Genomic DNA, 25,681 nt, shown 5'->3' on the forward strand with positions numbered 1-25,681 from the left:
GAAGTGGCGGGCTTTAGAGAGGCCTTTCTAGACAGTGGGGCCTAGGCTCTGCCACCATAGGAAGGACAAAGAGCCAGAAAAAGTATCTGCTGCAAGGACCAAGAAGATGCTTTAAGATAAGCGTGGTCCAGGTAATACTGGGCATCTCAGATCCATATAACGGTTTGCTTCTGTGCATGATACCGGGAACCAACCAAAGATTCAAAATTGGTTAGAGAGCAAGGTCTTTGTCGACAGAGGAAGAAGCCTGTGAGATCCCAGACAGCCCTTCCTGCTAGAGGCTCTGTATTGTGCAAAGTACTTTTAGGTTTTTCTTGATAAGTTGTTCAATAATATGGTAATCTTAATGGAATGACCAGATAATCTAAAGCAATTTACAGTATTTTAAATCTGTCGTCACCTAAACGGTTTAATAAAGGGAAGGGGGTAGAATTTCTGTGAGGGTTCTTTGGATCTCCCGCTGTAAGCTCGGTGGAAATGGCCGTTTACGCCGTTTCTCTAACGTTTCTATCAAAATTAAGGCGAGAGATTGGGGAAACCCCCCTGTGGAAATATCAAGGGGTAGATTTAGGAGACAGCAAAAGGATGTTTACACTCTGACACTCTGTCTTTAACAGGTTAAGCCCCTGTTCCGTCACTTCAGTCGTACTGATATCTGCCTGCAGCAGAGGGAGCCTCTACGTGGCACAGATGAGAGTAAGTTTCAATAGTTCTTCATTGTTACTGTTTCTGAAGCTGCATTGAGCTACACCAAGTACACACTCGCTCTAGAATAAATCAAACCCATGTTCACTCCCTTCAACACCGTGGCTGCAGTGTGTACCATCCACAGGATTCACTGCAGCAACTCGCCAAGGCTTCTTCGACAGCACCTTCCAAATCCGCGACCTCTACCACCTAGAAGGACAAGGGCAGCAGGCACACGGGAACAACACCACCTGCACGTTCCCCTCCAATTCACACACCATCCCGACTTGGAAATATATCGCCATTCCTTCATTGTCGCTGGGTCAAAAATCCTGGAACTCCCTACCTAAATAGCACTATGGGAGAACCTTCACCACACTGACTGACGGTTCAAGAAGGTGGCTCATCACCACCTATTCATGGGTAATTAGGGATGGCCAATAAATGCTGGCCTTGCCAGCGACGCCCACGTCCCATGAACAAATTTAAAAAACCATGTTAGACAAGTAAATGCTTCCAATCAAACTGAAGCAACCAATGCTAAGTGGGTACACACTCTCTCTGAAACTCAGACACATCCATGTTGGACTAGTTTGCATTGAGCTGTGACCAAGAAGGACTGGTTTGCACAGTGAGTCAGGAATGTGAAAACAGTTGTTGTCGCCAGCACACTGTTGTGTTCAAGTGAGATGCAGGTGATGAATCAACATCAGAAGGGGAATGAGTCTGAGTTAATTGGCTTCCAAACATATGACTCCATTTAGTCAAGAGCTGTGGCATCAAAACAGTCGCAACATGAAGCAGAATAATTGCTGAACGAAACAACGCATTTAAAGAAAGAAAGACTTGCATTTATATAGCGTCTTTCACGACCTCAGAATGTCCCAAAGCACTTTACAGCCAATGAAGTATTTTTGAAGTGTAGTCACTGTTGTAATGTAGGAAATGTGGCAGCCAATTTGTGCATAGCAAGGTCCCATAAACAGCATTGAAATAAATGACCAGATAAACTGTTTTAGGTGTTGGTTGAGGGATAAATATTGGCCAGGACACCGGGAGAACTCTCCTGCTCTTCCTCGAATAGTGCTGTGGGATCCTTTATGCCCACCGGAAAGATGAGATTTGCTTGTGAACACTTTTCTACGTCACAATGATTTTTTAATTGACAAGCCAAATGAAGGGCCATATTCAAAAGCGCAGGACAACTTAATCAGACAGAACTGAAGGTGAACTAGGAGGGAGTGATTACATGACACCAAGCTTAGAATACTCATGCATAACTGTGGGGGAAATTTTCCCCTTTAGTGCTCCCAGCACAGAGTTTCACACACTGGAGCACTTATTGGGAATTCAGGAACGTGCCCGATTCACAGATCTGTGATTTTCTGCCCATTAATTATGGACATGCAAATCCGGCACCTGGATGATAATTTACCCGAACAAAGTGAAGCTACCATTCTGTGAGTGCAAAGGCACTCCAGCCAACCTAAATGTAGTATTTACCCAGGTACGGCGCAGGATGACTAAAAACTAAACGGATACGAGACATGTCTGAGAAATAACAGACTGAAGTGTAGCAAAAGGAAAAGGACCTGTTGTTTCTGGTTCTGTTCAGACCATGTTTTGTGTTTGCTAAGGTGCCAGGTTCTACTTGAATTCCCCTAACACTGCTCTTCATTCCATTCTCCCACCTCTCCTCACCAGTTTTCTGTCGTGTTTACGCAACTGATCATTCCTACGTGACTATCAAGAGCAGACTATCCGCTTCGGTGCAGGAGATCGTATTGTCTGTAGCTGAAAAACTTCAGCACTCTGAAGAAGAGTCAAAGCAGCAGCCGCCCAAAAACCTGCTACTGGTCGCTATGAGATCTTCGGGGGGTAAGACCTTGTTGTGCATTAATTATGAAACCCTTTCTCTTTGTAGGTCTGACTTGTACATTGAGGATTGATACTCCGTAAATATTGGTGCTACTGTCTTGTCCTGAGCCTCTGCCTATAGTTGGTGGGAAGCCAAGTGTCCTGGCTTTCAGTGGGCAGTGATAGTTTTGAGTGTTATTCCATGCCATCCTTCCATCTCTTCTGGTATCTGGCCTAGAGTGCTTTTCGCAAAACTGAATCAGTAAAACGCTGTCAATGAGTCACACCGTCTCTCCTCATACCTGCTGGAGAACTCAGTTTATGCAAAACTTCTTGAAGTATAGGATACTCCTTGAAGTATCTTATACATGTGAGTCAGCAGATGTGAGCCTGACAACATCACGTGGCAGTCTGGGTGTAGTTTATTCAGGGCACCGCACCTTAGAAAAGATATATTGGAAGGAGTGCAGCGCAGATTCACCAGAATGTTACCAGGGCTCCAAGGGTTAAATTATGAGGAGCGATTACATAAACTAGGCTTGTATTCCCTGGAATATAGAAGGTCAAGGGATGTTTTGATTGAGGTTTTTAAGACTTTTGAAAGGAATTGATAGGGTAGATAGAGAGAAACTTTTTCCACTGGTGAGGGAATCTAGGACAAGGGGACATAATCTTACAATCAGAGCCAGGCCATTCAGGAGAGAAGTTAGGAAACATTTCTTCACATAAAGGGTGGTAGAAGTGTGGAACTCTCTCCCACAAAAATCAATAGATGCTAGCTCAATTAATTTTAAATCTCAGAGCGATAGATTTTTACCGGCCAAGGGTACTAAAGGAAATGGAGCCAAGGCAGGTGAATGGAATTAGGATATAGATCAGCCACGATCTCATTGAATGGCGGAACAGGCTCGAGGGGCTGAATGGCCTACTCCTGTTCCTAAGCCCAGCTATAGGCCAAGGCTGGTAGTGCAGGATCCCACCAAGTTTGAAACGAGTAGAAGAGAAAGAAAGACTTGCATTAATGTAGCGCCTTTCATGACCTCAGGATGTCCCAAAGCACTTTACAACCAACAAAGTACTTTTGAAGTGTAGTCATTGTCTATCGCAACAGCCAATTTGTGCACAGCAAGGCCCCAGCGATCAGCAAGAGATAATGACTAGATCATCTGTTGCAGTGATGTCAGTTGAGGGATAAATATTGGCGAGGACACCAGAGAGAACTTCCCTGCTCTTCTTCGAGATAGCGTCATGGGATCTTTTACGTCCACCTGAGAGGGCACACGGGACCTCGGTTTAACGTTTCATCCGAAAGAAGGCACCTCTGACAGTGCAGCACTCCTCCAGTACTGCGCTGGAGTTTCAGCCTAGGTTATATGCTGAAGTCTCTGGAGTGGGGCTTGAACTCACAATTCTGACTCAGGCAAGAGTGCTACCACTGAGCCAAGGTTGACACCATGAAGCAAGGTAAATTAGGAAGCAGTGACACCAAGCTTGGATTTAGAAGATAGTAGGTTGCAGAAGGAAGAGAAGACTGAAGGAGTTGCAATATGTTGAATCCCTTGCATTAACAAATCTTGATTTCAGTGTGGGGAGGAGGAGTATGTAAGACAGTGTATATGAAACTTAGGGGGGAGCAAGAGAGCACTGACTGATGCAGTACTGATACAATAAAGCGTCACAAGGTTCTGTTGCTGAGTTTAAAATTAAACTCGCAGAACAAATGGTCAGATTTCAGCAGGGGTGCTGTAACTGCAGCTGAGATGCCAGATTGTTTGTGGCGGAAGGAATAGTTTTTCTGGAGGAGAGACTGGATTATGGGGAAGGTGTAAAATCAAAGCTGACAATAGTCCACGCGGAAAATTCAACGGTGTGCATATTATCCCCTCAACTGAGGCCGAAACTTTCAGCTGGGGCTGGTAAAAGTCTCTGATGCAGTCTCGTCTTCTGATTCTTTGCTGCCTCAGTAACGCTGAGCCTGTTCTTCCGAAGTAACACTCAAACTTTACGCTCTTGTTTTGCAGAAAAAACGATGTTTCGGTTGGACGAAGATTCCGTGTTTACAACCTTGGGCGTTAACACTCATCTGTTCGCCTGCACAAAGGACTGCATAGATTCACTGGTGAGGAAGAACCTTCCCATTATATTTGTATATGAGGGGGAGATAAGTTAAGCCCGGGGGGGGTGGGGGGAAGGCAAAGCCTTTCTACCATAGAAATTGGAGAGTAAGGGACAGTTTACTTCTATAATTAAAGTAAAAAGAGACAATTTTTTTCGATGGACTTAAATTTATTGATCATGAACATAGGACTGTAACGATCTGTCAATAATGCCAGCCAGCCTCAAACTGTGCCAAACTGCATCCATAACGAACTGTGCCAAGCCAAAGTACAACATGATTACCTAAGACTAAGCATAGGAGTACTTGTTAGAATGACGAGCATTTCAGAAGTAATTCAGTGCCATTAAGAAAAAGCACAGGATTCATTTATCAGGAATTCGCAGGCCTGATTCAGAGAATGCCTTTTGTTGTGTTCATACGTTTCGCTTCCTGATTATTAACTGTGTCCAAACAATTTGCTGACTCAAAACAGATGTGTTTAAACCTAAGACTGACACGTCAATCCTTCGTCTATGCTGAGTTAGCTAATCTCAGCCTCGGCAGTAGTAAGGGTGCCACGAATAGCCTCAGCAGCCCGAGGCTAGGGAGGGGGGGAAAAAAACCTGTTTGTTTCTGTGGAGCGCTTTGGGCATTTTACTACGTTAAAGGCGCTATATAAATGCAAGTAGTTGTTGTTGTTGCTTGTGATCGTTATCTCGCCACTTCTGCTGGGAAAGTGACTGTATGGTGAGGGCAGGATCAGCCTTGGCTTTAATAGCTTCCCCCCGCTCGCCATGGCTCCCACTGACACTCACTGTTGAGGATCACACATAAACAATGGCCAATTCATTGAGGTACCGGAGTGCGGCGGGCTTTTAAGCAGCTCTACTCCAGCAAGAGTCAGCACCTTCAGGACATATATATAGAGAACGCTGGAAAAATTGCTTCAAACCAGATTTGAGCTCAAATATTACCTCCTATTGTAATAGGTTTTTTTTCTAAAATATACTTTATTCATAAAATTTGAAACAATACATACAATACAGTTGTCATATCACATTCCAAACGTACACAATACAGATTATACAATTTGCAGGTTACATAATTACAGTTCATGACACTCTAGGGTGTCTCATTGCATTACACTCAATAAAGATTATTGATTACAGATTCATTACAGGTACATTACATCAATTTGAATTTACATTTTGCCCGAGGGGGTTTTTCCCTGATTGCAGCCCCTCGGTATACAATTGCGGGAAGGCTCTATCCGGTTGCCTTTCCCCACAGAGCCTTTGCGGCGGCCGCACCCAGCCTTAGTGCGTCCCTGAGAACCTAGTCCTGGACCTTGGAATGTGCCAGTCTGCAACACTCGGTCGAGGACAGCTCCTTGCACTGGAAGACCAGCAAGTTTCGGGCAGACCAAAGGGCGTCTGTCACCGAGTTGATGGTCTTCCAGCAGCAGTTGATGTCCATCTCGGTGTGCGTCCCCGGGAACAGCCCGTAGAGCACAGAGTCCTGTGTTACGGAACTGCTCAGGACAAATCTGGACAGCTGCCACTGCATCTCTTTCCAGACCTTCCTTGCAAAGGCACGTTTCAGAAGGAGATGGGTGAAGGTCTCGTCTCCACCGCAGCCTCCTCTGGGACAGTGTGCGGTGGCGCTGAGAGTCCAGGAGTGCATGAAGGATCTGACGGGAAGGGCCCTTCTCACCACCAGCCAAGCTAGGTCTTGGTGCTTGTTTGAAAGCTCTGGCGATGAGGCGTTCTGCCAAATGACATTGACAGTCTGCTCGGGGAACCAACCGACAGGATCCATCATCTCCTTTTCCCGCAGGGTCTCGGACGTTACGTGCGGACCATTTACTGATCGCGCTGTGGTCGAAGGTGTTTTTTTGCACAAACTTTTCAACGAAGGACAGGTTGGGGGGGGAACGGTCCAACGGGCAGCATGGCCAGGCCCATCCATCGCAACACCCGGGATAGGTAGAACCTCAGCACGTAGTGACACTTTGTGTTTGCTTGCCAAGGGTCCACACAAAGCTTGATGCAGCCGCACACTAAAGTGGCCCTCAGGATGAGGGCCACGTTGGGCATGCCTTTCTCCCCTTTCTCCGGAGATTTGTACATAGTTTCCCTGCGGACATGGTCCATTTTTGATCTCCAGATAAAGTAGAAGATGGCTCGGGTGACTGTCGCGGCGCAGGAGCGAGGTATGGGCCAGACCTGCGCCAAGTACAGCAACACCGAGAGCACCTCGCACCTGATGACCAGGTTTTTGCTCACGATCGAGTGGGATCGTCAATCCCCTGTCCCAGTTTCTGCTTCACCTTAGAAATACGCTCCTTCCAGTTCTTGGTGCACGCCCCCGCCCCCCCGAACCAGATCCCCAGCACCTTCAGGTAACCCGACCTGACAGTGAAGGGGACAAAGGCTCGGTCGGTCCAGTTCCTAAAGAACATGGCCTCACTCTTGGTACGATTTACCCTGGCCCCCGAGGCCTGTTCGAACTGGTCACAGATGCTCATCAATCACATAAACGGCCAGTTTAAACAAATTGTCTTATTCCATGACTTTAACAAAGGAAAACTGATATGACTTGTACATTCTCACTAAAACTAAGACACCACACATCAAAATGACCCCATTATGTGAATTCTATTTACTCAATTAACATATGTATAGTGAACTCTTTCTAGAAACCTTAATTATTAGCAGGCTTATCCCAAGCCACAGAACTAATTACCATAATGAGACATATTTAATCACCCCATCAGCCTATCACTGCTTCTCTAATTATCTTATTGTTTCCTAACATCAGTTTCCCAGAGAAAACAATGTGACGTAGATTCTGCAGATCTTAGGGCTATGCCCAGAGCTGTCAATCGCAGCACCCCGTGTGGCAGTCCTTGCCAGATACAGATACATGTTTATGTAACTAGCTTAATTTCTTTCCTCTCCAGCACAAGAAATATTTAAATTTGCAAAACAAATTTGTAAATTTATACCATTTACCAATATATTATTCATTTTAAAATGTTTCCCCTTCCTATTATTAGTTTGTTCTTTTCTTAAAAAAAAAAGAGCAGTCTTTATCTCATCCCTTTCTATATCAGCGACACTAGTTAAGCAAGTTATTATTTTTAACTTAGCATAAGTTATGCTTAACCTTTTATAAATTACTGGTTAGGCTTCAGTTGGAGTAGTGTGTCCAATTCTGGGCACCACACTTTAGGAAGGATGTCAAGGCCTTGGAGAGGGTGCAGAGGAGATTTACTAGAATGGTACCAGGGATGAAGGACTTCAGTTATGTGGGGAGACTAGAGAAACTGGGATTGTTCTCCTTAGAGCAGAGAAGGTTAAGGGGAGTTTTAATAGAAGTGTTCAAAATTATGAAGGTTTTTGATAGAATAGCAAGGGAGAATCTGTTTACAGTGGCAGGAGGGTCGGTAACCAGAGGACACCAATTTAAGTTAATTGGCAAAAGAACCAGAGGGAAGATGAGGAGATTTTTTTTTACGCAGCGAGTTGTTATGATCTGGAATGCACTGCCTTAAAGGGTGGTGAAAGCAGTTTCAATAGTAACTTTCAAAAGGGAATTGGATACGTACTTGAAAAGGAAACATTTGCAGAGCTATGGGAAAAGAACAGGGGAGCGGAACAAATCTTTCAAAGAGCCAGCATAGGCACAATGGGCCGAATGGCCTCCTTCTGTGCTGTATGTTCCCAATATTTTTTAATAGTTGTCCTGGGTGCTTTTTCTGAGGACCTTCTAGAGGTGTACAAGATACTTAATAGGACAGAGAAAGTAAATCCAGAACAGAACTTTCAAATACACTGATGCAGCAGGTCGAGTGGGCACAAGTCCAAGGTTGTGAACAATTAGACACAGAGGATAATCATCATCTAAAACGGGTTGCCAGGAAGGGTTGTCGAGGCCAGGGAGCTGAACTCATCTATTGAAAAAAGGTAGTTGCTGTAACAAGGAGATGGGAGGGTTGGAATTCTCAAAAGACGAAATCAGATGAGTTAAAGGGCTTTCTTCTTGTGAGCTGTCCTTTTACCTCTGAACCTGCTTTTGGACTGAACCCTCAGAAGAGGAATCAAGCTGCAGCGTCCAGACAATGTAAAGAGATCTGAGTTTTGGGGAAAAACTGATGGTACGGGTGATCCAAACTCAACTAGGAGTTGTAATTAGCCAGGTTAGGGGTATGAGGAGAGTTTAGTGACTTATCTCGACACAGAAAGGAAAGACAAGTGCTAGAGATACGGAGCGGGTCCATATCATATGAAACAATAAAAAAGGCAAGTTCAAAATTTGGGTTGAGACAAACAATCTTCCCTTTTCAAAAAGGGAAAAAAAAGAAAGACTTGCATTTATATAGCGCCTCTCATGACCTCAGGACGTCCCAAAGTGCTTCACAGCCAATGGAGTACTTTTGAAGTATAGTCACTGTTGTAATGTAGGAAAGTAATGATGGAGAAAGTAAACCCAGATCAGAACTTTCAAAGATACCAATGCAGCAGGACCAGAGGGCACAAATCCAAAGATATGAACAATTAGGCACAGAGCATAATTATTAGCTAGAATGGGTTGCCAGGAAGGGATGTTGAGGCCAGGAAGCTGGATTTAACTATTTGAAAAAAAGGTAGATTCTGTAACAAGGAGGTGCTAGGGTTTTCAGATACTAATGGACATGTTGTGTATTTCCAGCATTTTGCGTTTTATATTTCAAATTTTCAGCATTTTAAGTTGTTTTTATCTCTAAAGATATTTTTGTCCAACAGCAACTAATTACAGTAAACAGCTCGAGGATAGTTTTTTCAAGGATGTTCTTCCAGCCTTGCCACTGCCGTATCAATGCCAAGTACAGGACTAACACTGGGTACAGTGTGCAGCCTTGCCACTGCGACCCTATCTCCCCTACTGCACTCCCCGCTAGTGAGGCTCCACACTGGGAGCACAGGCTCTCAAAATCACCCCTACAACTCCTTAATTTGGGAGCAAAAGTTGAACCATTAACACCATCAAAACTGAAGGAGTTTCTAAATTAAATGACTTGGATGAGTGAAAAATGTCACTCATGATTTTCCATAAGAATACTATTGTAAGCCGTTGATTTATTTATTTATTTATTTATTTGCAATAATTGCATTTTTAAAAAATGTCTTAAATGATGTCTTTCAGATTTCAAGGATTGAAGCTGTCCTGTAATAGCAGTGTTTGCTGCAGTAACATGACCTTACATTAGGGGGCACCATTGAGCTTGTTCTCAAATGACTCGTTTAGGAGACACTTAGTGCTACTGCAGCACTGGTGATACCAGATTTAGTACAGCAATGTTGCAACCATGGGAATCACATTAATGATTTATTGAATTTGTTTTAATGCACAATATTCATCAGGATAGAAAGGACAGAGAGAGAAAAATGATCTTTTTCACCAAGTTTCAGCTTGAGTCAATTAGTAGCACTCTTGACTCTGAGTCAAAAGGTTGTAGATTCAAAATCCCCACTACAGGACTTGGGGATGTAAACTAGCCTGACACTTCAGTGCAGTACTGAGGGAGTGCAACATTGTCAGAGGTGGCGTCTTTCAGATGAGATATTAAATCGGTGTCCTGTCTGCCAACTCGGGTGGACGGAAAAGATCCCACTGCACTATTTGGAGAAGAACAGGGAGTTCTCCCGGTGTCCTGGCCAAAATTCCTCCCTCAACTAGCACCAAAAATCGATTATCTGGTGATTCATTAATTTGCTATTTGTGGGACTTTGCTGTGATCAAATTGCCTGTCGTGTCTAACTATATAACCACGGTGACTACACTTCAAAGATAACCTTTTGATTGTAAAACACTTTGGGATGTTCTACAGTGCTGTATAAATACAAGCTCTATCCCAGTGAATAGCGCACATCAAAATAATAGCGCAAAATCAATAAATGTCAAGATAATCAGTTCTAGCAATGCTGCCATGGTCATAGCCCACTGATTTATCAGCCATTATAATTTCAGAAGGTAAAATGATGGCCTTTAAGGTTAAATAGGTGCCAGCGCCCTTTCTTAAAATGATTTTCTGCACAAATGTAACATTGAATAGCACGCTACGTGACTGCTGACTGTGTTGTTTCTCACGTCCCGTGTTAATTCGCAGGTTCCGCCACCTGCCGTCGAACGCCTATCCCACGAAGGACCAGAAATCAACGAAATGAACATGGAGGAAATGGCCAGTCAGATCACGGCATTTGACTGGGAGCTTTTAAATTGCGTGCATGAGGTGTGTAGCCCAGGGCTCTCCAGCATGTTTCAAACGTCACCGTATAATATTCAGTTATTGTGCACTGCTTAAAGAGGGACGGAAAGGCTGGCACAACTATGTAAAAGTACATGAGGAAAAAGAAAATTTACGCAGCGAGTAGTTATGATCTGGAATGCACGGCCTGAAAGGGTGGTGGAAGCAGATTCAATAGTAACTTTCAAAAGGGAATTGGATATATACTTGAAAAGGAAAAATTTGCCGATCTGTGGGGAAAGAGTAGGGTTGGTGGGACTAATTGGATAGCTATTTCAAAAAGCCAGCACAGGCACAATGGGCCGAATGACCTCCTTCTGTGCTGCATGATTCTATGAAGTACTCCTACCTGTGTATCTCCTTCAAACTAAGCATCTTGTGTTGTTGGTTGGGTAGTTTCAGCCTCATTGAGACTGTTGATTTCCTCATTAGCTGCCCCAGTGTTGTAGGTCACAGAGTAAGTTCCATGGAACACCTCCACTTATTTCAGTGTGAGCCGACTGTACGGACTGTTCTGGGGACAGATCAGACGCCATCTAATTCCAGAAAAACCACTCATGGTTGAGTGTGTAGCCATACTTAGCTGAGAGAGATTTCTCAGTTCATGTGGCTCCTCGTCATCCATTAGGCTGGTGGAAGTGCCAAGAACCATTGATATCAATGGGGCCTCTCTCTACAGTTGTATTTACACTGCGCACGGAGTACAAATCACTCGAGTTTGCTCCAGGTGTGCACACCGTGTTTACTCTGTAATAAGCGATTTGCAGTTTGGGTTTGAAACCCTTAAGAGCTGAGAGTTTCTTATTGAGTTCCTGGCACCGTGGAGAGTCAGATCACTGTATTTACACACCAAATGCAACAACTTGCATTCAAATAGTGCCTTTAACATAGTAAAACGTTCCATGACACTTCACAGGAGCGATTATCAAACAAAATTTGACACCGAGCCACGTGAGATATGTCCCCAGAACAGTCCGTACAGTCGGCTCACGCAGGTGACCAAAAGCTTGGTCAAAGAGGTAGGTTTTAAAGAGCGTCTTAAAGGAGGAGAGAAAGGCGGAGAGGTTTAGGGAGGGAATTCCAGAGCCTAGGGTCTAGGCAGCTGAAGGCATGGCCGCCAATGGTGGAACAATGAAAATTGGGGATGGGCAAGAGGCCAGAATTGGTGAAGTGTAAACCACTTTGCTGCAAAGCTAAGAAAGCTAAAGTTGCCTGTAAACACAACATGGGGCACAAGTGAGATGATTCCAGGAACCTATGTTGGAGACCTGAAGTGTTGGGTCTCCATGAGGCTGCAAATAACCTGTAAAAATGAGGGTACTTAATCAAAGGCTCTGCATCTCATGATTACTTGTATATTTTAAGTGATGGGCAAAGGAGGAGTTTGCGTTGAAAGTGCTGCCTGAAACTTTCCTTCTCTTTTACTATATCATTACTTTAATTAATGTTTGATGTACATGCCATTGCAGAATGAAGGATGTGTGATGTTTTCCTAACATCTTTTTAAGGTTATATCGGCGTCTGAAAGTAACCCAGTATTTAAGTGATTTCCACCCTCTAGGCTGACATGCATTCTGCATTCACATGTGGGGCACTGCTCTGAAGCTAGGGCCCATAAATATAAGATAGTTGCTAATAAATCCAATAGGGAATTCAGGAGAAACTTCTTTACCAGAGCGTGGTAAGAATGTGGAACTTGCTACCACAGGAGTAGTTGAGGCAAATAGCATAGATGCACTTAGGGAGAAGCTAAATAAGTACATAAGGGAGAAAGGAATAGAAGGATATGCTGATAGGGTTAGATGAAGTAGGGTGGGAGGAGGGTCATGAGGAGCATCAACACAGCACAGACCAGTTGGGCCGAATGGCCCGTTTCTGTGCTGTAAATTCTATGTTGTGTGTTAACGTGTGCGCTGATTTCCTTACAGCTGGAGCTGATCCACTATGTCTTCCGGAACGAGAGCATTCGGAGGCGAACAGCGAACTTGGAGCTGGTGCTGCAGCGGTGCAGTGAGGTGCAGCACTGGGTCGCTACCGAGATACTGATGTGTGAACGCCTGGGCAAGCGAGTGCAGCTTCTCAAGACCTTCATCAACATCGCTGCTCTGTAAGTGCTCATCTGGAATTAAAGGACGTGATCAGTGTCTGCGGGGACGGGGATGAGGAAAGCTGGTGGAATGCATTAAGGAGGAATTTGTTGTGACAGCATGGTTTTAGCACCATGCCGTTTAGACCAGGAGGGTCTCACGTTTCCTCTCTGGTTGTGTGCTGAGCTAGTGTTAGCTTGGCTCAGTGGCAGCGCTCTCTCGTTTGGGTCAAAGGGTTGTGGGTTCGAGTCCTGCTACAAATATGAGCACATCATCTAGAGTCATAGAGTCATACAGCACGGATAGAGGCCCTTCGGCCCATCGTGTCCGCGCCGGCCATCAGCCCTGTCTACTCTAATCCCATATTCCAGCATTTGGTCCGTAGCCTTGTATGCTATGGCATTTCAAGTGCTCATCCAAATGCTTCTTGAATATTGTGAGGGTTCCTGCCTCCACAACCCTTTCAGGCAGTGAGTTCCAGACTCCAACCACCCTCTGGGTGAAAAAGTTCTTTCTCAAATCCCCTCTAAACCTCCCGCCTTTTACCTTGAATCTATGTCCCCTTGTTATAGAACCCTCAACGAAGGGAAAAAGCTCCTTAGTATCCATCCTATCTGTGCCCCTCATAATTTTGTACACCTCAATCATGTCCCCCCTCAGCCTCCTCTGCTCCAAGGAAAACAAACCCAATCTTCCCAGTCTCTCTTCATAGCTGAAGTGCTCCAGCCCTGGTAACATCCTGGTGAATCTCCTCTGCACCCTCTCCAAAGCGATCACATCCTTCCTGTAGTGTGGCGACCAGAACTGCACACAGTACTCCAGCTGTGGCCTAACCAGTGTTTTATACAGCTCCATCATAACCTCCTTGCTCTTATATTCTATGCCTCGGCTAATAAAGGCAAGTATCCCATATGCCTTCTTTACCACCTTATCTACCTGTTCCGCCGCCTTCAGGGATCTGTGAACTTGCACACCAAGATCCCTCTGACCCTCTGTCTTGCCTAGGCTGACACCTCATTGCAGTACCGAGGGAGTGTTGTGTTGTATTGTTGGAGGTGCCGCCTTTCTCGTGAGTTCCCCACCACCTCTTCAGGCGGACGTAAAAGATCCCTTGACATTTTTTCGAAGAACAGCAGGATGTTCTCCCAGTGTCTTGGCCAACATTCATCTCTCGGGCAACATGACCAGAAAGGGATTAACTGGTCGTTCCTTCTTTGCTGTATGTCGGATCTTGGCTGTGAGTAATTGGCTGCCACGAGTGGCTACATAGCAATAGTAACAACACTTCAAAAGTAATTCATTGGCTGTAAAGTACTTGGGGAAGTCCTGAGGACATGACAGGCGTTACATAAATGTAAGTCTTTTTGACTAATCTCAGCTGCGGCAGTGGTAGTGCCCCCTACAACATTCCTCAGTGCCCTGGGCTAGAAAAAGGAAAGAATCAGCCAAGGTTCCCGCTCCAGATTGCTATCCGATGACCTCAACCTGGAGCATTAGGTGAGGATGTGATGCCACCCATGGTTAAATATCCTGGCAACACTCACTGGCTAGGCTTATAGATCAAGAATGGATGAGGTACAGGATGGCTGTTTGTGCCCATGGGATCACACTCCAGCGTAAACCAGGAGAAGAGGGAAAGAGAAAAAACTCCTGCAGTTTACTAGAGGTGATAAAAATCGCCCTTGTCAGGTGAATGAGCTTGAGCAGTTGAGATAAAGGATGTTGTTTACGATAAGGCAGCAGAAGCCCTGTATTAATCAGATTCTACTTTCTGTAGGCAGTCTAGACGTATCACGCAGATCGCACAAGATAATCAGAGGCTTCAGTTTCAGGGCGACCACAACATCTGCCATTCCCATAATTTAAGGGGCGTCTATGCCTGAGGTTCTGGGCTCACGGACTCCACCCAGTGAGTGCAGGCTGTGAATCACACAGTGGCGGTGTGCAGTCACTTACACAAGAAGGCCTGTTTTTTGAAGTTTACACTTATTAACCTGACAGCTCCCACAGCACCTGTTCAGGTAACCCAAACATCAACATTGGAAATCCTTGTGTATAAGAGTTTAATCCCTGTCATCAGTAAAACTTCACTAGCTAATAACTAACTGACAGTAATTAGATGTTCCATCGCAACTTTCACAACTAACAGCAAGGTGGGGACCCTCTGAGAAATACGCTAACAGTAATAATTAATGTATCAGATTAGCACTGTTAACAAATCAATTTTTATCCAGGTATATTCACTTGCCTCGCCCTCCGAGAGCACAGATTGGAAAGTTGGGTGCACGTTGTCCAGGATTTTCTGACCATTTAAAATACTGGCCAGAAAATCATGGGCAGTGCCCGCCCGAACTTCTGCTATGTGGGTGAGGCTCCCTGCCGGGAGTGTCAAGTAGTACGATTACTCACGGACACACACGCACTCTCCTAGTTTGTGTGTCTGTCATCCTAACTCTTAACTGTAGAGAGATTGAAATCGTCCAGATGCTACAAGAAAATTCCCACTGGATCCTTTCACGACCTCAGGACCTCCCAAAGCGTTTGCAGCCTATGAAGTACTTTTGAAGTGTAGTCACTGTTGTAATGGAAATGTGGCAGCCAATTTGCACACAGCAAGATCCCACAAACAGCAATGTGATACATGACCAGATAATCTGTTTTAGTGAATGTTGGTTGAGGGATAAATATTGGCCAAGACGTATGAAAAATCAGGGATAAGAGAAAGCCATTCAGCCAAGCGTAGATCATCCCTCCAGGGCATTGACTCTCCCATTCATGACATCAAATTTTATTTTGAATAAACCCAATATTTTTATGCTATTGCCTTCTTCAGTAAATGACTCCAAGCTTTGTTACTGTTTGAGGCAAGAGATTTTTCCTGAAATCTATCTAGTATTAAAAGTTTTGTGTCTGCGCAAGATGGCTGTCATGTAGCCCTGTAGTATATGCATCAAATTCCATCTCCTTGTCCTGGTTTACAAATCCCTCTATGATCTATCCCCAGTTCACCTCTGCAACCTCCTCCAACCCTGTGTCCAGCCCTCGCTCTTTGGTCCTGTTGATTCTGGCTTCTGTGCGTCACTGTTCCTTCTGCTCCACTATCAATGGCCCAGACCTCAGCCAATCTCTGGAGCTCCCTCCCTTCTCTCCTTACCTTTTTAAAACTCCCTCAAAACCTACCTTTTTGGCGATGCTTTTAGTTTTCTCTCCTAACTCTTCTACGCATTTTGATGTCCGTTTCTCCACTATAAGGTGCCTTGGAACATTTACTACATTAAAGATGCTGTATAAATCTACGTTGTTGCTTTCTTGAATGTAGCCATGAACAGTTGGATTTTTAGCTCCCAATTTTTGAAGTTGATATTTCCAGGCCTGTGATGCCCCTAACTTTGGCTTCAGACTTCACCTCCTTAAGTCCTTCTGGCTTTCCGCCTCCTTTTAAAAACATCTGCAAAGCTTGTCCGTTCGACCAAGCTTTTGGTCACCCTTCCCAATCTTTTCTGCAATGGCAACTCCTTTCCGTACATCTATTTGTGAAACATCTTGGGGCATTTTATATGTTGAAGGTGCTATGTGTAAATGCAAGTCGTTGCTATTGGACTCAAACCCACGAGAAAACCCTGTTGTTGAATTGTGAGAGCCCCTCCCTCTTACACATCAATGTTTCACCTGCTTATCCTAATGTCTCCTTCCTCTTCCAGCTGTAAGGAGAAGCAGAACCTGTTCTCGTTCTTTGCCATCATCATGGGCCTGTGCAACGCTGCAGTCAGCCGCCTCTGTCTGACCTGGGAGGTAAGTGGAACACAAAGCAATCAAAGCGTGTCTGAATTCTATGCACTGCGCAGTTTACGCTCATCGTCACATTTATTATGAACGTATATTAATAATGGGCCGGATTTTGCTGTGAGCAGCGAACGAACGGCACCCGCCATTCATTAAACTTGGACTTGCCCATCGACTCTTCGTGGGCTTTTGCACGGCAAGTTCCTCTGATCGGGCCCTCAATCCAGCACGATGCCCTCTTCCGGGCATCTGGGACCTGTGTGAACGGGGCAAGCAGCTGTATATCCCCTTAACCAACCAGATTGGAGCATCATTAATGAGCAGCGCAGAGTCTGAACCAGGAAGTGTAAGTTAGAATAGTGAATTCAATGTCAGATCAGGTACAGAAAGCACAATAAAGAGAGAGCAAGAAAGATTGAATTAAGAGACAGGGGGGAAAAAAAGTGAAAATGTAAAAAAAATGTTTTTTATTAAATGTCCAACAACAATTCAAATACGAAGGAATGAGATTCCACACTTGTAAAAGTTAATTTTCAGTGCCAGAGAGGTTGTTTGGCAGTTATTGAGACTTACCACGCTGTTAAAAATGTGCTTAGACTTGAAACGACTTGACGTACCTTTTTTGGCAAGATTAGTTCGTATCCATCACACCGTTCCGTTCATTTGAATAGGGAGCCAGCCGGCAAGATGTCGTTTTCACAGAGCTTACTGAGGAGGGTCACGTGGTACAGAAACTTCCGTATTTCCGTGTTTGACTGCGCATGTGCAGTCGCTGGAAGTTACCGTTATTTCTGTGCAAATCAGACAGTGAGCCCTGTTAGCCTTGCCGTTATTTTCACTGCAAAATCCGGCCCATTGCTAATTAACCCATTAAGTTTACTGACTATCTTTGGTGTTCTGGTGTCTAGTTCACCAGATTAATTATCACGAACAGAAGGTGCTTTGTTTTATTTTTTCTAGCCTGTAATTTTCTCCTCCCTTCTCCTGAAAGCACTGGCCCTTTGCTGGAGTGGAGCCTGAACCCACAGTCTTCCGTCTCCGAGGCAAGAGAGTGCTACCAGCTCAGTCTAACTGAAACTCCAACACACAAACTTCAACTCATCCAGAACTCTATTCCCCACCTCCTACCCTGCTCACCTATCACCCCAATTTTTGATGGCCTCCTTTCCCCTGATGCCTCAATTTCAAAATCTGTCTTCAAATCCCTCAAGTGGCCTTGCCTATCCTATTTTCGCAACCTTCTCCAGTCCAATGACCCTCCTAAGAACATAAGAAATAGGAACAGGAGTAGGCCATATGGCCCCTTGAGCCTGCTCTGCCATTCAATAAGATCATGGTTGATCTTCTACCTCAACTCCACTTTCCTGCTCTATCTCCATATCCCTTGATTCCCTTAAGAGTCCACAAAAAAAACCTCTGACTCTGCCCCGTCAGCTCTTCTAACTCTGGTCCATTGCGCAATCCTCTCTCCTCTATAATCAGTTCCAGAGTTTCAGTAATTTAACCCCCCCACTCTGGAACTCCCTCTTTAAATCCATCCACTTTGCCACATCTCTTCCCAACTTCAAAATCCTACTTAAAACCAATCTTTTCGACTGTGCTTCATGTAATTTCGCTTTACCCACAACTGTTAACTACCGTGGGCCATTTTGCCATGTTAAAGATGCTATAAAGATGTAGGTTGTTGTTGGTGGCCGTGCCTTCAGCTGCCTAGGCCCTAAGCTCTAGAATTCCCTTCCTAAAGCTCTCGACTTCTCTCTCTCTTCCTTTTAAGATGTTCCTTGAAACCTACCCCTTTGACCAAGATTTCGGTCACCTGTCCTAATATCTCCTTATGCGGCTCGGTGTCAAAATTTGTCTGATTACGCTCCTGTGAAGCGCCTTGGGACATTTCACTATGTTAAAGGTGCTACATAAATGCAAATTGTTGTTGTAGTAGTTGCAGTAGTAGGTATACATTGGAGGAGGCCAATTGGCCCTATGCTTACTACATAGAAATCTGAAAACATTTCAGGGTACTGGCATCTAGTTATTACACCAGAATAAAATACCTGCATAAACACTGCCTCCTTTTGAGTGAGTGAGGTTTTATCAGTAAATTTCAGTACAATGATACTTCCAGCAATTTAAAAAGCATCATAGCAGTTGCTACAGCGAGAGTGCTAGGCAACTTTCTATGACGTCAGCTTGTTCTGACTTTATATTATACCTACAGGAGATCCCAAGGTTGCTTCATTGTGTAAAAAAAACAGAGATTTCTACATAAATGTTTTAACAGCTCAGGAAAGTTGTGTGTAAATTTTATGAGCAATTTTCTTTGAAAAATCTGATGTTATTGACAACTGAATTGTTTTTCTCATATGAAAAATACACATCAGCAAGACTGACAAATGTATCATGGCTACAGTGCAGATCCGACATAGCAGATTCGGCTAATTCAATATGAAGGCTGATGAAGAGTAAAGACATTACAATAGCATGCATGAATCTAGCAGAGTAATCTGTCTGAAACATTTTGTAATCAATTTTATACGTAGCACTGCTGAATCATAGAATAGAATCGTTGCAACACAGAAGGAGGCCATTCAGGCCATCGAGCCTGTGCCGGCTCTTTGTAAGAGCAATCCAGTTAGGCCCATTCCCCCGTTCTCTCCCCATAGTTCTGCAAATTTTTTCTCTTCAAATATTTATCCAATTCCTTTTTGAAAGCCACGATTGAATCTGCCTCCACCACCCTTTTCAGGCAGCGCATTCCAGATCATAACTACTCGCTGCGTAAAATAAAGTTTTTCCTCACGTCGCCTTTGGTTCTTTTGCCAATCATCTTAAATCTGTGTCCTCTGGTTCTCGACCCTTCCACCAATGGGAACAGTTTTTATTTACTTTATCTAAACCCGTCATGATTTTGAACACTTCTATCAAATCTCCTTTCAACCTTCTCTGCACTACGGAGAATAACCCCCAGCTTCTCCAGTCTATCCACGTAACTGAAGCCCCTCGTCCCTGGAACCATTCTAGTAAATCTTTTCTGCACCTTCTCTAAGGCCTTCATATGCTTCCTGAAGTGCAGTGCCCAGAATTCCAGTTGTGGCCTAATCAGTGTTTTATAAAGATTCAACATTACTTCCTTGCTTTTGTACTCTATGCCTCTATTTATAAAGTCCAGGACCCCGTATGCTTTTTTTAATCGCTTTCTCAACCTGTCCTGCCACCTTCAAAGATTTGTGCACATATACCCCCAGGTCTTCCTGTTCCTGCACCCTCTTTAGAATTGTACCATTTAGTTTATTTTGCCTCTCCTCATTCTTCCTGCCAAAATGTATCACTTCGCACTTCTCTGCATTCAATTTCATCTGCCATGTGTCCGCCCATTCCACCAGCCTGCTTATGTTCTCTTGAAGTCTATTACTATCCTCCTCACTGTAGACTACACTTTCAAGTTTTATGTCATCTGCAGATTTTGAAATTGTGCCCTGTACACCCAAGTCCAAGTCATTGATATATATCAAAAAAAGCAGTGGTCCTAGTAACAACCTCTGGGGAACACCACTGTGAACCTTCCTCCATTCTGAAAAACAACCGTTCACCACTACTCTCTGTTTCCTGTCACTTAGCCAATTTTGTGTCCATCCTGCCACTGCCCATTTTATTCCATGGGCTTCAATTTTGATGACAAGCCTATTATGTGGCACTTTATTAAACGCCTTTTGAAAGTCCATTTACACAACCCTCTCTGTACCTCATCAAAAAACTCAATCAAGTTAGTTAAACACGATTTGCCTTTAACAAATCTGTTCTGGCTTTCCTTTTATTAATCCACACTTGTCCAAGTGACTTTTAATTTTGTCTCGGTTTATCGTTTCTAAAAGCTTCCCCACCACCGAGGTTAAACTGACTGGCCTTTTCTTTACATCCTTTTTTTGAACAAAGGTGTAACATTTGCAATTCTCTAGTACTCTGGCACCACCCCCATATCTAAGGAGGATTGGAAGATTATGGCCAGCACCTCTGCAATTTCCACCCTTGCTTCCCTCAGCAACCTAGGATACATCCCATCCGGACCGGGTGACGTATCTACTTTAAACGTAGCCAGCCTTTCTAGTACCTCCTCTATCTATTTTCACCCCATCCAGTATCTCAACAACCTCCTCTTTTACTGTGACTTTGGCAGCATCTTCTTCCTTGGTAAAGACAGATGCAAAGTATCCATTTAGTACCTCAGCCATGCCCTCTGCCTCCATACATAGGTCTCCTTTTTGTCCCTAATCGGTTCCACCCCTCCTCTTACTACCCGTTTACTATTTATATGCCTACAGAAGACTTTTGGATTCCCTTTTATGTTAGCCGCCAGTCTATTCTCATACTCTCTCAGAATGGACAATAAAATGGCTGCATTTTCAATCGTTTCACATTGAAGTTAGAAACTGTATATATGTTGAGTTAATCACTGCTCACAAAAGGCATCAATAGAAAATAATAGTCTTCGTGTGTCAAAAGGGTACTTAAATCACATAAAGTAGATGTAGATGTGGGAGGAAGAGAAGTCTAAAGATACTTTTACACTATTGAAGTGATGTTGACTACAGACATGCAGTTGTCCATTGACTGCAATCCATTGTGTAAGCAAGTCTAGGCTCGGCGAAAATATAGGCCTACAATCCTGCCTTGGGGATAAGAGAGGCTGGTTTTGTAATGTAAATGTGGGGAACACAGCCCCACACAGTTGCCATCTGTGGGGCCCAGCACACTACTGAGACCAGCTCCCTCATCCGAATGTACAAGTGGATGGATGGTGCATAAACATTTCTCTCAGGAAGCAGTGTCAAGTGTGAGGCCATGATGTGGAGATGCCGGTGATGGACTGGGGTTAACAATTGTAAACAATTTTACAACACCAAGTTATAGTCCAACGATTTTATTTTTAATCCCACAAGCTTTCGGGGGCTTTCCCCTTCCTCAGGCGGTGTGGAAGTGACAATTTCGAATCCTTCGCATTTTAAGATCACATAACAAAGCCTGGTGATTACTGCCCGTTGCCAAGGCAATCACAGTGAGCAGACAGAAAGGTGTCATCTAAAAGGCCACTGAATATACAACCCCCCAAAAAAAAAAAGAGAGAGACAGAACGAAGACAGTCAATGACCCGTTATATTAAAAACAGATAACATTTGTTCGCTGGTGGGGTTACATGTAGTGTGACATGAACCCAAGATCCCGGTTGAGGCCGTCCTCATGGGTGCGGAACTTGGCTATCAATTTCTGCTCGACGATTTTGAGAGTTGGTGTATGAAATGGTTGCGGAGTGTGCGAGAGGTACGGCGGCAGAGTCTCTCAGCATAATCCGAGTTGTATGTGGACACCGGGATCTTGGGTTCATGTCACACTACACGTAACCCCACCAGCGAACAAATGTTATCTGTTTTTAATATAACGGGTCATTGACTGTCTTCGTTCTGTCTCTCTCTCTTTTTTTTTCTTTTTTTTTTGGGGGGGTTGTATATTCAGTGGCCTTTTAGATGACACCTTTCTGTCTGCTCACTGTGATTGCCTTGGCAACGGGCAGTAATCACCAGGCTTTGTTATGTGATCTTAAAATGCGAAGGATTCGAAATTGTCACTTCCACACCGCCTGAGGAAGGGGAAAGCCCCCGAAAGCTTGTGGGATTAAAAATAAAATCGTTGGACTATAACTTGGTGTTGTAAAATTGATTTCAAGTGTGAGGATCAGTGCTTTGAGAGGTAAGGAGTTAAAGGGCCTGTGAAAGAGAGTGGATGACTGGGCAATGATTTCAAAATGGCAAGGACGCAGGGCAGAGGAAATTCATGCAGGACGGCCTATTTGGAGTAGCGGGAGAGGAAAGTTTGGAAAGCTATGGCTATATTAGTTCAGATAAAATAGATCAAGACGAGGAGGTTTGTGATGGAAAGAGAGAGCTTGAAGGGTGAGAGAGAGTGATCGCCTGCCAGCCTCACCTATGTTTGATGGCCCTTGGTGTTGGTTGTTATGGTAGCTCTATATCAATCTAGATTTCTGCATGATACGCAAAGTCGTAATTAACTCATGCAGCCCAAATGGAATGCTTGCACCCTGACTGAGCTTCCGATTTCTACCTGAACTTTCCAACAAGAACATCTTTGTTTCAACTTTGTTTTGTGTGTTTTTCAGAAACTACCTGCAAAATGTAAAAAGCTGTTCCAGAAATTCGAGAGTTTAACGGTGAGTAAAGCACAGTCCCTCGCTCTGAATTAGATGGTGTGGCCCAGTGGTTGGGTGTGGGATTTCTCTCATTCAAATCCCTTCACTACCAAAGAGTAATCCCCATTAGCAAGGGATTCGCCTTAATTGGCTAGTCGACCCAGATGCTAAATGGGCACCAGCACGACTGGGAAGTCAGCAGGATCCCTTTGCAAACTACCGGCCCCCACCCGCAGTGTTCAGATTATCCGCAGAGATTGTACACTTCTAGCCCTTGGCTTATTGAAGTTAAACGAGCATTCCTCCTATGACTGACTATTCATCTATAGGCTTTAGAATCACGTGAAGTCATGTGTCACAGCCTCCCACTCTGTAATACGGGAAAGGAAATCACCATTTGAACCATAGTTTGCGTAATATTTAAAGTCCACTGACTGTATTTCCCCCTGTCCCTCCACCAGGCTAGTGGTTTCACTATCGGTCACACCGGGAAATACCCTTCCATTGGTCTCTGGCTGGACTTCAACTGCACCAACCAATCTTTCTTGGCCTGTGACGCAGTGTCTCATGCAAGGCTTTGTACCAGGAAAATTCGGTCCAATATTCAGGAAGGCAGTTAATTCAAGCCTGGGTAATGGAGGTTCCGTTCTTCCTGACTGCAGACTATAAAAGTACTTTTTTTTGTCTCGCAGGATCCCTCACGAAATCATAAATCCTACAGAGACACCATCGCCAGGATGAAGCCTCCCCTGATTCCTTTTGTTCCCCTGTTGCTGAAAGGTAAGACTTTGGCACTGTCACTAGAACCATGTCCGTCTTGATATAGATTGGCTTCATAGAATGATACAGCACAGGAGGAGCCTATTCGGCCCATCGTGCCTGTACCGGCTCTTTGAAAGATCTATCCAATTAGTCCCGTCCCCTGCTCTTACCCCACAGCCTTGAAAACTTTTTTCCTTTTCAAGTATTTATCCAATTCCCTTTTGAAAGTTACTATTGAATCTGCTTCCACCGCCCTTTCAGGCAGTGCATTCCAGATCATAACTACTCGCTGCGTAAAAATATTTCTTCTCATCTTCCCTCTGCTTCTTTTGCCTATTACTGTAAACCCGTGTCCTCTGGTTACCAACCCTCCTGCCAGTGGAAATAGTTTCTCCTTATTTACTCTATCAAAACCCTTCAGGGCTTGGGCACACTGCACTTCAATGTGAAGGCTCTCTGCTATGTTTCAGCTGAAAGTCATCTTCTGGGCTGGAGAACATGTGGTTAGTTGGATGCTAAATTGACGTCATCCCAACCAGAACTAGCTGCAAGCTCTTCTAAGGAAGGAAGAGATCTGGGAACACTCACCTGGTTTCAGAGGCACTTCAAACCCTGCTTCCAACCTGGTATAAACATAGTTATGGTCCACAACTGGTTCACTATCAAAACTCAGCTGGACTTTCTTGGTCCGTATGGCTCACCACAGACATGGGCTCTGTAATTGGCCTTAACACCCTTGGGCTAAGGAAGGGGGGGAGAAATCATCCAGGATTCTCGTTGACTTTCACTATCCAGTGAACCCAACGGGAAAGTGTGTGCAAGTGGACACTGGGTGAGGACAAGATTGCTGTGACACCACCATGGTTGAATAACCTCGTACACTCACACATTTAGATTGACACATGAGGAATTGCGAGGTAGCGAAAGGTGGCCATTGCCTATGGAATTACCCCAGCACAAGTCCCCTCTTTGGGCAGGGGGAGCAGGGAAAATCGTAGCGGGTGGGGGCTAGGGGTGGAATTTCAAAGCGAACACAGCACTCAGCGTTAGAATGAGGAGCAACTGGGCAACAAAGCAGTTTGAAGTCCCTTCACCCGACCAGAACGCACACAGGTTGACGGCTCCTCACAATGAACAGAGCCGCTGTGTTTCCCAATGTAAGCGGGTCCCGAGATTCAAAGCCAGCCCAGTCAAAAGATCATCTTTCACCAGTGAATCACAGAGCTAGGCCGATTATCCGTGACTCTCTGGAAGCACGAGCATTGAAATGCCGTTTCAAATTTGGCTTTGTTTGCTGCAAAGAAATCGAAGCTGCATCTTGAGTTCTGTGTAGAAAGTACCAGAGAACAATGAGTGAAACTGAGGCCCTGGAAAGAGGGAGCAGATAAGAAAACACACACTAAATGTTCAAGTCGCCAGAGGAAGGGTTGCAGAGCTCCTGGATTAATCAACATCATGGTGTTTCGTGTTAGATATAATTACTGGATTAATTATAATAGTTTTTCCTTGGTGACTTTTGCAGACATGACATTCATCCATGAGGGCAACAAAACATTCCTGAATCAATTGGTGAACTTTGAGAAAATGGTGAGTATTTCTCTCTCTGTTCTAGCACGTTACAACAGTTAAACCCCAAAGGGACAGTGTTCTAGTGCACTGCACCCCCCAATGTCTTCATAACACTAACAGGGAGCTTACATTTGAATCGTACAATTTTAATTTATTCAGAAAGATGAAGACACTCAGACATGTGAAGCTACTTGAAATTAATGGGCTCTGCAAACAGCTGCTAGTCACCACGTTAGGGACTTTTCAGGCAGACACGCCTTGTGGCAGTGCATAGTCTTAAAACTGCACCTCAGAGCTATGACGTTGGTCAGTGCTGCTTGAGGACACTGCGGTTTACGTTACAAAATTCTTTT

At 44.4% G+C, this 25,681-nt stretch overlaps 1 protein-coding gene across 1 annotated transcript in view; it reads left to right on the top strand.

The window, feature by feature from the left end:
- The window catches only part of rapgefl1 (Rap guanine nucleotide exchange factor (GEF)-like 1), a 52,611-nt gene that overhangs the window by 22,343 nt on the left and 4,587 nt on the right, over window positions 1-25,681 (top strand). The window contains exons 6-14 of the mRNA XM_067969201.1: window positions 618-696; window positions 2,392-2,565; window positions 4,566-4,663; window positions 10,794-10,916; window positions 12,860-13,038; window positions 16,720-16,810; window positions 22,968-23,018; window positions 23,690-23,777; window positions 25,282-25,346. Of these exons, the coding sequence (XP_067825302.1) occupies window positions 618-696; window positions 2,392-2,565; window positions 4,566-4,663; window positions 10,794-10,916; window positions 12,860-13,038; window positions 16,720-16,810; window positions 22,968-23,018; window positions 23,690-23,777; window positions 25,282-25,346 (948 nt within the window). The remainder of the gene's footprint in view (window positions 1-617; window positions 697-2,391; window positions 2,566-4,565; window positions 4,664-10,793; window positions 10,917-12,859; window positions 13,039-16,719; window positions 16,811-22,967; window positions 23,019-23,689; window positions 23,778-25,281; window positions 25,347-25,681) is intronic.

Source organism: Heptranchias perlo, chromosome 30, assembly GCF_035084215.1.
Source record: "Heptranchias perlo isolate sHepPer1 chromosome 30, sHepPer1.hap1, whole genome shotgun sequence".
NCBI lineage: Eukaryota > Metazoa > Chordata > Chondrichthyes > Hexanchiformes > Hexanchidae > Heptranchias > Heptranchias perlo.